Genomic DNA, 12902 nt, shown 5'->3' with positions numbered 1-12902 from the left:
TGCTTATGAGCAGCTGGGGTGCCATCAGATATAAATGGCTTCCCTGGAGATGAGGGGGCAGGACCTCTAGACTCTTGGGGACCCGGCAGGAGTTTGCTTTTGATAACGCAGGAAATGCTGACTAGCACACAAAGCTTAGGGACTCGAGATTTTTTTAAAAATAATAACCCTACAGCTACACTATCTCTTAACAGTAATGATGATAGTTTTGATAAGATGATGAGGATGGAGCAAAACATCAAAGCAAAAATGAAGCTGAGTGTGAAGACAATGGTAATGAATCCAGGAAGTAGGGAGCTGCAGACAGCCCAGAACAGATCCTGAAACAGATGAGTGGCCAGAATTCAGAATTCCCGCTCATCCGCCCAGGAGGAAGCTGCCGCCTGCACTACCCAGCACGTGGCGGAAGGCGGCGGCTCATTCCTTGCAAACTGAGAGACGCTGGGAGGAGGCAAAGTCCAAGGCTTGCCCCTCATCCAGCCACGTTTCTCCCCAGCATGGGGAGCTGCGAACAGGCTGGGTTGTAGGCTCAGGAGTGGTTGCTGCTGGCGATTGTGTTTCTACTGGACAGTTCTTTGAGTCCAGGGCATCCTCCAAGGAACATGCCTCCAACTCAGCCATGCTTTTCAGAAACACAGCTGTGGAGAGGGCAGGGACTCAAAAAACAGTCTGGACATAGTCCCTGAGGATGTCCCCGAGACAGTGAAGCTGAAACCATGACAGGAGGGAGGACAGAGCACTGGATGAAGAGGCAGTGCTTGTGGGTACCTCTTGATGCGAATACAGGGGTTCCTCCAGAGAGCCCTGCGAGGATGAAGAGGGGTGCAGAAGGAGAGGCGGCAAAGCTGGATGCTGCTATAGGAACCTCAGGGGAACTGAAGGCTGGGTTTGTCCTGGGGCTCTTGGAAGAGGGTGCAGCTGTCAGAGAAGATGTTCGCTTGTCTTCACGCGAATACTGGCAGCCCAGGAAGTTTTGGTATTTGCTTTGCACTGTGCACGTGAACTAGCATCTCCTAAGGCGTCAGGGCATCTGTCGTGACTTTGGAGAATGAGGCGGCAGACCAGTCGTTCTCCTCAAGTGAGATTTTGCCTCCTTCATCCATGCAACAAGTATTTACTACACACCTACTATGTGCCAGGTGCTGAGACAGGCTGCAGAAGTGGTACCAGGAATGGGATAAGTAGAGGAGAGGGACCAAGATGGAGTGGAGGGTGACCTACTTGTCTCAGTTTGCCCTGGACCTTCTCAATTTTAGCACTTAAAATTGGGAACTGGGAAATCCTGGGAAGTTCCTTCAGTCTCCACATCCTGGGAACTCCTTCAGTCTCAGGCAAACCAGGAAGGTTGGTTGGTCACCCTCCTGGGGTGCATCCTCCTTACTTAGTATTTGCCCCCTACAGCTCTGGGCCCATGGTGAGTTAAGGCCCCTGAGGACAGCTCTGAGCTCTGAGCAGGAAGCAGGAAGATGAGGAAGCAGGCTGGTACCTGCACCCAGAAGCCAGACCTGGTCAGTAGCAGAGGGATGCAGAGTGTGGTGTCTGGAGTCAGACAACCTGGGTTCAAAGCCCAGCTCTTCTCTGGCTTTGTGGGGGACCTTCCTCTTTCAGTTTCTGTCCCCTCACCTGTGACATGTGGCTGGTCATCTGGACCACTGAGTCTACCGTCAGGAGTGGATGGGTCCCTGGTTGAGCAATGGTGTCTGGCTTTCTGAAACCTTGGGTCTCCTGGAAGGAGAACCACTTGGGGTAGCCCTGGGAGCATCAAGTGACCAGAATCGACAAGCCGGGCATAAGGAAGCCCAGGCCTGCCCCGCCCACCTGGACCCAGTACATTCCTTTTTAGGGAGGCCACCCAGTAACTGGAAAGAGAGGTGACTCTGTTTTTGAGGATCAGGGGGAGCATGAGCAAATTTTTCCTCTTTTCCTGGAGACAAGTCACAGGTGTGAAAGATGAACTGAAATTCTATCCAGAGCAGGTGAGATCTGGGGCCCCACTTCTCAGCTCCTAACACCCTCCACCCACACACCTGCTCCCCCGAATGCCCTTGCCTTGATAATCCCCCTCCCTGTAACTCGGATGTCTCTGGCCAGGCCTGGGCTGGGGTGATGACCGCTGTCCAGGGACCCAGGAAGGCACTCAGCAGAGCAGGGTGAGATCCTTATATGCTCCATGCCAGCATGGCTCCTCAGGGAGCCATCCTGGGAGGGGTGGTGGAGGAGAGCCACACGTCTTCCCTGGATGGGGGGTTGGGGAGGTGGGTACCCATGTGCCGGGTAATCACCAGGAGAGGAGAAATCTTTGTCAACCCTCAGTCTCTTCCCAGGCAGAGGGTGAAGGTCGGGGCCTAGGAATCATCCAGACACTGGGATTCAAATCCTTGCTGTGTGATTTTATCAAAAGGCTTAACCTCTCTGAGCCTCACTTTTCTCTTCTGTAAAATGGGAGACAATGGCACCGCTGTTCTCAGCCATCAAAATAACACATACAAAGCCCTGACACGCAGTAGGTGCATAACACAAAACGATGGTTACCAAGGTCCTTTGGGGTCTTGGAGTGTCTCGGCCTCAGAGGCAAAAGGAGGGGAAGAGCACAGGATGCCAATGTGGAAGAGGATGGATGGGGTCTAGGGTGGAGGGAAAGGCAAGTGAGGAATGAATTTCCTCCAGCTCTGAATTTTTTTTTTTAATTGCTCTTTGGGGAGATGGAAACTCAGAGAGGTTAGGTGTCCAGCCCAAGGACACACAGCCTGTCGGTGCTGGATTTAAATTTCTTTTCACCTCTGTGCAGGGATTAAGGGAGTCGTTTCCAGCATTTAAGTCAAAAGTCCTAGAGGGGTTCTGGATTGATTCCAGGGGACTCCCTGTCCTGAGAGGTGTCCTGTGTACTGTGGAAATGACGGGGCAGTGGGGAGGGATGTCTTCCCATAGTCCAGATGACCAGCTCTCCCTGGGACAGGAGCAGGAGTCTACACGGCTCCACCAATCCCCGGCATCAGACTCTGTATGAACCTTGGGGACACAAGCAGTTAAACAGCCTCTGTGGCGACGTGCCTTGGGGACAGGTCAGGGGGACACGCCCCATCAGAGGTGGTGGGATTGTCCTGTACAAACCCGCCCACCATTCAGGTCATTGTGTGGACGCCTCACAATGGTATCCAACCGCAAAGGTTTTCCTGGGGCCAGCCGGTGACTCAGGAATGGGGGACTGGGGCGCCCTCCCCACCTGCTCCAGGAGCTGAAGCCTGGCCTGGGTGGGGCAGGGGCAGGTGGTGGCCCCCCTACCACTGTGGGCTCCCAGGCTCCCTCTTAGGATGGGGAAGCAAGATGCTCCCACCACCACTCTCCTTCAGGCCCTGATGGCCTCCTTTTCCCAGTCAAGCTTTGAAGACAGTCCTTTCCCCCAGGACAAGTAAATGAACAGATATTTAAGTACCTGGCACATCATAGGTGCCCCCTTTTGACAAGCCTCAGGTTATCTTGAACACTGGAAAGCCTTGACTTCCCGCCCAAGGAGGCAGCCAGAGTAAAACAGTCTGGGGGTCGGGGCAACCCTGGAGCCACACGCGGAGGATCTTGGATCTTCTCTCTGTAGCAGACAGCCTGGCCCCTCCCCCTGACACCAAGACCCTCCCCTTTCCCTGAGGCCAGTGGGCTTTCTTTGGGAAGCAGGGCTCAAGCTGAGCCCCAATATGACCAGGAGGCCTGCAAGGTCCCCCTTGGGATCTAAGAACACACCTCCCCTAACCCTCACAGGCTGCCTTTTTGCCTCTACCCCTCTCCTCAGCATCCCCCTGTCACACAGCCCACATGTGCTCACGTGACACTGAGCTACCCAAACGCACCTGGCAACCTCCTGCCTCCCTGCCTCCTGCCCTTTGCTCACCCACTTCTTCTTGCCAGGAGGGTCTTTTCCTCCTCTTCTGCTAAGTGTGTCTGTAGAAATCCCTGCCAACCCCCATGCCTCTTGCAATTGAGGCAAACTCCTCCCTCTCAGCACCTCTAATATGGCAAAACTCCTGCTCAGCCTTGTACCCCAGCGCCTGGGCACCCATCTGCCTCACTCACCAGCCCAGAGCACCTGGAAGCCCAGAGCTGTGACTTGCTCTTTTCCCTCCTAAGAGCTGGGCACAGGTGCTGGCAACAGAGGCATCAATTAAAAAGCCCCAGGAATGAGCGAGTGAGGGAGCCAGTGAATGAACGAATGCCTGGGCATCTCCACACTGATCCTGGCAGATATTTAATTCTTGAAGCAGCCGTTTTGTGAACTTGCCTAAGCCAGGCCAGAAAACACAGCCTCACCTGCCAGCTGTGATGTAGACCTTTGCCAAAAAGCAAAAGACCTCCCGGCTGCCCCTGTGGGAGCTTGGGAAGCCCGAGGCTGCCGCATCCGCCCCTCTTCTAGAGGAGTCTACCCGACTCTTCCACTGGCCCCAGCCCAGCCCCGCTTACCTGGCCCGCAGGTGAGGAGGAGACTCACAATCAAAGCCAGCAGGTGCCTGCGCTGGTGGTGCCCCGGGTGTGCGGGGCCCTCCCCGTCCATGCTGCTGCCCGCCCGCCCGGGCTGTGTTCCTCACCCCCGAACAAGTCCCTGAGACTGAACCCAGCCCAGCCTGGCCCCTGCTCCTGGGAGGGCAGTGAGGACACGCCTTGCTGAGCTTCCCAAGAGGGGCTGGACCTGCTCAAGCGGAGGTGCCACCGCTAGCAAAGGTCAGCAGGCATCATTCAGTGCCCGAGTGGTGACTAACACCTGCAGGCTGATACTCTGTGAGGAGGGGCACGAGGGGGCCCCCGCCCACCAGCAAAGCCTGGCTCCCGCATCTGTTGCCACACCGAGAGACCCCCATGGGTCCGTCTGGGCTTAAGGGAGGACAGAAACCCGGACATAGATCTGTAACGTTCTTTGAAGCCCCTCGGGTTCTACCTGACACCTCTCTGCTCAGGGGCTGGCACTACCAGACCAGAGCTGGGCAGACACTCCCTGGGGGAGGTACGGCTGGCTCTGAGGGTTTTGGAATGTGTGGGAGTGGAGGGGATAATACATTCCCGTGTAGGAACTCCCTGGCTGCCAGGGAAGCTCAGGGCCAGGCTTGTCGTAACTTTGGGGAGCCCCTAAGAGCCACTCTTCGCCACCTCTAACCCCTCTCTAGGCCCCCCATGACCCCCACAGGGGCTGCAGTCCCTCACTCCCCAGCCAAACCCATCAGTTGCCCCTGCCAGGAGCAGAGAGAAGCATGAGGGGCTGGTGTGGGGGTCAGGAAGTGGATTTGGGATTCTGCCTCCTCTTTGACAAGTCCGCAGCCCCTACATGTTTCTTATCATCCCAGTCTTGGGCTGTTCCAACAGCCGCCCCAGAAACTGCCTCTCCTCCGCCATCTGCCCAGCACAGATGGCCGGGGCGATCTTCCTTGGGTACCATGTTCCTCAGTGCCCCCCACACTCCTCCCTCATCCGAGCACTCAGGAGACCCTCAGCCGTCCTTCCCTCTGGCCCCACATCTCATGCCTCTGACAGCCCAACAGGTGGGTTTATCTTCTCATCCAGGGGAAGGCACACACAGGTGCTCCCTGCCAAGGTGGCAGTCAGTGGACACCCTGTGGGGCCTCACATCTCTCCTGCCTCTTGTACCCAGAGCCAAACTCCATGATCTGTGGCCAGGGCAAACTTATCAGAACCCACAGTTCCTTCCATGTCTTAGGTTACTTCCTGCCAACATACTCTCTCCTCTCTGCTTGCCCTGCTCTCATTCATTCATTCTCAGGACAGATTCACACCCTGAGCCCCAACTCTGTTCTGGGCGTGCAGCCTGGCCCAGATGGACAGATGAGCAAGTGCAGGGGATTGAGCTGGGGTAGCAGAAGTGCAGACGTAAGTGAGAGACGCCAGACTCAGACTGGGAAGGGGCAGGGAATCCGGGAAGGCTTCCTGGAGGAGGTGCCCCAGACACCAAGACCTGAAGGATAAGCTGGAGTCAGCTGGTCCGGGGGAAGTGGGAGAGAAGGAAGTGTTCCAGAGGAAAGACAGCAGGAAAGGGGAAGTGGAGGCTGGGCTTTGTCCAAAGCCCTCCCTTGCTTCTCTGCCCAGGCCCCCCCTCACTGCCTTAAGAAAACAATCACAGAGAAACAGAGACCAAGCCATGGGTCCTGTGTAAGATCACTGTGCTCAACTCCCCCCGCCTCACAGAGGGGAAAATAGGGCCCCCCAAAAGCATCAGGACCTGCAAGATCAGTGACAGAGCTGAGACCAGACCCCAGACCCCTGGACTCCCCAAACTCTTCCCATGTAAGTGATTGAATTCTTCTTTCCCGAGGCAGCAACAGCAAGCACCCCCGATCACCATCAGTATGTGAGGCCTGAGGATCCAGGAGCTGCCCCACTCTTATGAGGGGTGCACAGGGCTTGACTGGTTTAGGTTCATGACAGGTAAACTCAGCTACTCACAGCTACTCACCGAACATCACAGATCTATGTCCAGGTCCCTTTACTGACCACCTACTATGCACTGGGCGTGGCTTCTAGTCGTCCCTACTATGCTGAATCTAGGTTCTACCCTCTCAGCAACTCTATAAGGTGGTTGCTAGCCATTGCCCCCATTGCATGGATGAGAATGCCAAGGCCCAGGGATTTGCCCAAAGCCACTCAGCTAGCACACAGCAGAGCTAGGATTTGAACTCAGCTTTGATCTAGCAGGGTGTTTCTCACCCAGGGCGATTTTTTTCCCGCGGAGGACATTTGGCAATGTATGGAGTCATCTTGGGTTGTCATGGCGGGAAGGGAGGCTGCCACTGGCATCTAGTGGGTAGAAGACAGGGATGTTGGTGCTCCCTTTGACAATGAATATCCGGCCCTGAATGTCCACTGATGAGGAACCTCGGTCCAAAGCCGGGCTGTTGTCCAGTGGAACTTTCTATGATAATATCCATGTTCTGTATTTGTGCCATCCAATAGGACCACCACGAGCCCCTTGTGGCTACTGAGCACTTGAAATGCGGCTGGTGTGACTGAGGAACTGAATTTTAAATTTTGTTTAGCCTTAATTTAAAACAAAAACTATCATCAGTTCAGTTATTGGAAACCTTGTGAGTAAGCTTGGAACAGCTTGGGCTTGTGAATGTACTTTTTCAACTGGAATTTGATGCCATCTAAACACAGACTGAGTAGTTCAGATTAAAAACCTAGTGTCCGAATTGAGATGCTCTATAAAGTTTAAAATGCACACCAGATTTAAAAGACATAGTATGAGAAAAAGAATGTAAAACGTCTCCTTGGTCATTTTCACACAGGTTACTTATTGAAATGATAAATATTTGGGTCTGTTGGGTTAAATAAAATATATGATTAAAATTCACTGCACCAGTGTCTTTTCACTCTTTTAACATGGCTACTGGAAAATCTGCAATTGCATATATGACTTGGGTTCCCTTTCTATCGGATAATGCTGGTCTGGGATCCGAGTGCCCCCACTATAAATAATTTTGATTAAGACAACAATAATATTGTTATTTAATTATTTAATCTTAACTATAAATACCTTTACCTCTCTTTGTTCCGTCTCTCCTAGCTTGGCGCTTCCTGCACTAAAGACAGAGATGGAGTGGTATCCGTAGTCCCCTCTCTGCCTCTGAAGGTGTTTAGCTATGTCAGCAGGACCACTTGGAAACTAGGGATGATGGAGACACATCTCTGGGTGCTCCCCCCTCAGAGATCTGCCCGCCCTTCTGTGGGTGCATGGAGGGAACCGCAGTATTGGAGGAGGAGCAAAGCTCTGGCTCCTGCTGTACCCAGGCTGACCAGAGCCTGAGCCAGCCTTGCCTGTCAAATGGCATTGCTGGGGGCAAAGCGGAAAGGTCAGGGCTGTGCTGGGTTGGGTGAGTAAGACAGACAGAGGGCTGAGGACACTGCCTGGGTGGAAAGAGGGAGGGAAGCTAGCAGCAGAGATGGAGGAGGCACGGTCAGAGCAGTGGGAGGAGGAACCTATCGTGTCATCACTGAACAGCGGGAGGAGTGGGTTTCGAGGACAAGGGAGAGTCCCCCAAGCAAATGTCACAAAAAAGGTGGAGGTAGACGAAACTCAAGAGAAGATCTCAGTGATTTTTGAGAAAGGAGTTTCCATGCAGGAGAAGGGGCGAGGCTAGACTGTCAGGCTTAGAAGTCCAGATGGAATGAGACTGGTGCTGGAGGTAGCCTGGGTTCAAATCCCCATCACCCCACAATAGAGGTAATGACAACAATAATAATAATGTTTGCTGAACACCTACTGTGTCTGAGCATCAGGGAAACAGGAAGAATGGTGCCAGGGGCTAAGGGTGTTGACATTAAATCACAGTATTAACAAGTGGCATTTACTTAATGTTTTCTCTGAATTCCACCCTTCACAGACCTTAATAGCCCATTTGGTTCTCATAGTATCTCTATGAAGTGGTGCACTCATCAACCCCTTTCACAGAGGAAGAGACTGAGGCATAAAGATGTTATATAACTCACAGAAGATCACACGGCGAGGCACCATATGTTTCCATTTATAATACATTCAAGAACAGGCAAGGCTAATGGATGGAGATGGAAGTCAGAATAATGTTCTGGGTACAGGGACATTGTCTGGAAAAAGGGCATGAGGGAAACTTCTGGAGCAGCAATTCTCAATTGGGAGCAAGTACGCGCCTCCTCCCTCCCCCCCCCTCCCCCGGAGACATTTGACAATGTCTGGAGATATTTTTGGCTATGGAAACTGAGAAGTGTTCTCAAAGAAGACATACAAATGGCCAACAGGTACATGAAAATGTGCTCAACATCACTATCAGGGAAATGCAAATCAAAACCACAATGAGATATCACCTCACACCTGTTAGAATGGCTATTATCAAAAAGACGAGAGATAACAAGTGTTGGTGAGGATGTGGAGAAAAGGGAACACTTGTGCACTACTGGGGAGAACGTACATTGGTCTAGCCACTATGGAAAGCAGTGTGCAGTTTCCTCAGGAAATTAAAAATAGAAATATCATATCATCCAGCAATTCCACTTCTGGGCATTTATGCAAAGGAAACAAAAACACTAACTGAAAAAGACATATGCACTCCTATGTTCATTGCAGTGTTATTTACAACAGCCAAGATATGGAAACAACCTAAGTGTCCATCAATGCAGATGAATGAATCAAGAAAATATATATATACAATGGAATATTATTCAGCCATAAAAGGAAGAAAATCTTGCCATTTGTGACAATGTGGATGGACTTTGAGGGCATTATGCTAAGTGAGATGTCAGAGAAAAACAAATACAATATGATCTCATTTATATGTGGAATCTAAAAAGAACATATTAATACAGAAAAACAAATTGGTGGTTGCCAGAGGCAGGGGGTAGGGTTGGGGGAAATGGGTGAAGATGGTCAAAAGGTAAAAACTTTCAGAAAAAAAAAACGAGCTGGCCACATGATGTAGTGGTTGAATTCATGAGTTCTGCTTTGGTGGCCCAAGGTTCTCTGGTTCAGATCCCAGACACGACCTACATACCCCTCGTCAAGCCATGCCGTGGTGGTGTCTCATATACAAAATAGAGGAAGATTGGCACAGATGTTAGCTCAAGGCCAATCTTGCTCAGCAAAAAGAGTAAGATTGGCAACAGATGTTAGCTCAGGGGCAATCTTCCTCACCAAAAAAAAAAAAAAAACCTGAGAGGTGTAGGTGCTACTGGCATTTAGTGAGTCAAGGCCAGGGTTCAGGCTCAGCATCTTACCATGCATAAGACAGCCCCTTACCACAAAGAATTGTCTGGCCCCAAACATCAATAGTGCAGAGGCTGAGAAACCCTATACCAGGGTAAAGTAATGTTCTATATCTTGAGTTGTCTGGAGGTTACACGTATATAAAAATTCATTGAGTTGTACACTTACGATGAGGGCGTTTTGTGCGGTTTTCTAGGTGGATGTTATACCTCCACAAAAAGCTTTTCAAAATTACCTTAAAATTTTAAAAATGTAATTGGCAGAGGGTCAAACCGAAGCCTGTCTGAATAATATTTTTTCCCCTGAACAATGAAAATACCCGCTCACTGGGATCCCTGGTTCCCTTGTCGCTCTGCTCCAAATCATTCTCTATGGCTCACCTGTTCAAACCTTCCAATTCCCTCCTCGTGCGGCACTTGGAGTAAAATCTAAATTCCTCACCATGACCTTCAACAGCCTTTGGGTCTGCCTGCAGCCACCTCTCAGTCTTCTTTTTTATCTACTCTCCCTCTCTCTGACACACTGGTCTCCTTGCTGGAACTTGCACACATGTGAAGGCTTTGCAACCTCAGGGCCTTTGCACATGCTGTTTCCCCCCTCTGCCTGACTCTCCTCTCAGCAGTTCCTTCTCACCCCTCAGGCCTACCTCAGGGCCTTTGCACATGCTCTTCCCTCTGCCTGGAATACTACACAACTGGCTCCTTCCTGTCCCTCCAGTGTCCATGCAAATGTCACCTCCTCAGAGAGATCTGCCATCACCACCTCTGAACTGTCCTGCCTTCTCTGTTGCTCTTCACCTCATTATCCTCCTTATTTCCCCTCTAGTACATGCCAATTTTCTAAATTTTATCATCCATATGTTTACCTGTCTATTGTCTACATCTCCCCTGGGGGGCAGGGGCTGGGTCTTAGTCATGGCTGTATCCCTCATGAATGGCACACAATAGGCCCTCACGTATTTCTTGAATACAAAACAATAAAATCCTAGGATTTCCTCGATGGGGTTGAGAGGGGAACCCCATTCTATTTAAGTTAGCAACATGAGGGCATAGCAGCCTTAGGAACCAGCCTTCTGGGTGCATCCTCTGTGAAACGGCGTCCTGGACCCCTTCCTTTCTGTCCTCGGAAACTTCTACGTAATTCTTGACTCTGCCAGACACCCCACCTTAGTTCAAGCCCTCATATTCTCTGATTTTTTGAAACAGCCTCTTTACTCATCCTCTGCCTCCAGCTCCACCCTTTCTGAGTTCCCCTCCACCCAGCCGAAATGGTGACCTTTGAAAAATGCAAAACTGGCCATGCCCCGCCCCGGTCTGAATTCTTCCACGCTTTCTCATTGCCCGCAGGATCAAGTTCAAACTCTCTAGCCTGGCTCTTAAGGTCTACCTTGATCTGGGACCTGCCCGCCTGATTCACCTAATTGCCATTTCCCTGTAAACCCGTGCTTCAGCCATGCCAAAGTACCCTCCCTTCCCCACAACACTTGACATGGCTTCTCCCCTCCAAGCCCTGGCCTGGGCTGTTCCTTCTGCCAGGACTGCCCTCCCTCTCTTTGCCTGACACATTCCCTCAAAGGTTTTGCTGACATGTCCTGTGATTCATGAAGCCCCTCCTTCCTCCCACAGACAGAATGCTTAACTCCCCTCCCAGTTTCCAAAGCATCCTGTAACATCCTCCGTAAAAGAGCTTGACCACATGATCACATACCTGTGCTTGCAACTCTTACAGCCCCTAGATTAGTGAATACCACATAGGGTACCTGACAAGCAGTAGATGTGCAAAAAACAAAAAAGTTTGTTGACTGATTCATTCATTTATTGACCAATCAGCAGGCACCAAGTGCTGCGGATAAAGAGATGAATGAGACGGATCCACTGCACCTCTGTGATTTCTATACCCCTCTGGTGCTTCATTCTCCTTCCAACCTCAGTACGTAGTTCTTTGTATATGGTGTGCAGAACCCCTGATGGAGCCTAAGCCAACTCAATCTCAAATCCAGACACATCTGGGTAATTCTGGAGGATGGATGGATGGATTGGAGGATCAGAGGTCTATTGATATCATGGTTTCTCTACTTTGGCACTATTGACATTTGGGGACAGATAATCCTTGGCTGTATGGGAAGGTCCTGTGCATTGTAGGGTGTTTAGCAGCACCCCTGGCTTCCATCCACAAGATGCCAGTAGCGACTCCCCCTCCTCCTCTGCCCAGTGGTGACAACCTAAGTGTCTCCAGATATTGCCAACTGTCCTCTGGGGGCAAAATCACCTCTAATTGAGAACCACTGATTTATATCAATACCCAAGAATCTGGCCCAAAGACGAAATCCAGTTATGAAGAAGAGAAGTGACCCCAAGTACAGCCAGTGGTTCAAAGCTTACAGTTTTCATAAAAGTTCTTTAAGCTATATACTTATGATATGTGGACTTTACTAGGTATAAATTATACTTCCATATAAAAGAAAAAAATGAGGATAATATTTTATATCTCTCTGGGGTGATACTGGATAATATTTTATATCTCTCTGGGGTGATGCTGATGTTCTATATTTTGGTAGGAGCTTGGGTTACACCAATGTATGCATTTGTCCAAAGTTAGCAAATTACACCTGAGATCTGTGTATTTCACTGAATGTAAATTGGATCTCAAAAGATAAAAATCTATAAACAAACACTGAACTCTAGTTAATACTATGTGGTGAAGTATTTGGGGAGGTGGTACTGAGCAACTTCTTTGCAATACATCAAAAAATAAGATGGTTAGATAAGGTAACAGAGGGATGGAGGGATGAAAGGGTGGATGATGGATAGATAGATGGATGATGGATGGATGGATGGATGGATGGTTGACGGCTGATGGATGGGTGGATGGATGGATGACGGATGGATGATGGATGATGGATGGATGGATAGATGGATAGATGGATGATGATGGATGGATGGATGATGGATGGATGGATGGGTGGGTGAACGGATGTATGGGTGGGTGAATGGATGGATGGATAGGTGGGTGGGTGGATTGATGGATGGATGGATGGATGGATTGATGGAAGGGAAGTTGGGTGGATGGATGGTTGGATGAATGATGGATGGATAGATGGATGATGGATGGATGGATGGACAGATGTTTGATAAAGCAAGTATGGCAAAATGTGAGTGTAGAATCTAGATGGTGG

The 12902-nt window shown here is 50.5% G+C and overlaps 1 protein-coding gene across 1 annotated transcript in view; it reads right to left on the bottom strand.

Moving 5' to 3' along the window:
* LOC131394231 (mucin-16-like) overlaps positions 1-4540 on the bottom strand; it is an 88783-nt gene extending 84243 nt beyond the window's left edge. Inside the window, exon 1 of the mRNA XM_058525449.1 lies at positions 4450-4540. Coding sequence (XP_058381432.1) covers positions 4450-4540 — 91 coding nt within the window. The remainder of the gene's footprint in view (positions 1-4449) is intronic.
* Positions 4541-12902: the final 8362 nt, after the last annotated feature.

Source organism: Diceros bicornis, chromosome 30 (genome assembly GCF_020826845.1).
Source record: "Diceros bicornis minor isolate mBicDic1 chromosome 30, mDicBic1.mat.cur, whole genome shotgun sequence".
Lineage (NCBI taxonomy): Eukaryota > Metazoa > Chordata > Mammalia > Perissodactyla > Rhinocerotidae > Diceros > Diceros bicornis.
Note: the sequence above shows the minus strand (reverse complement) of the source record. Positions and strands in the feature narration are given on the sequence as shown.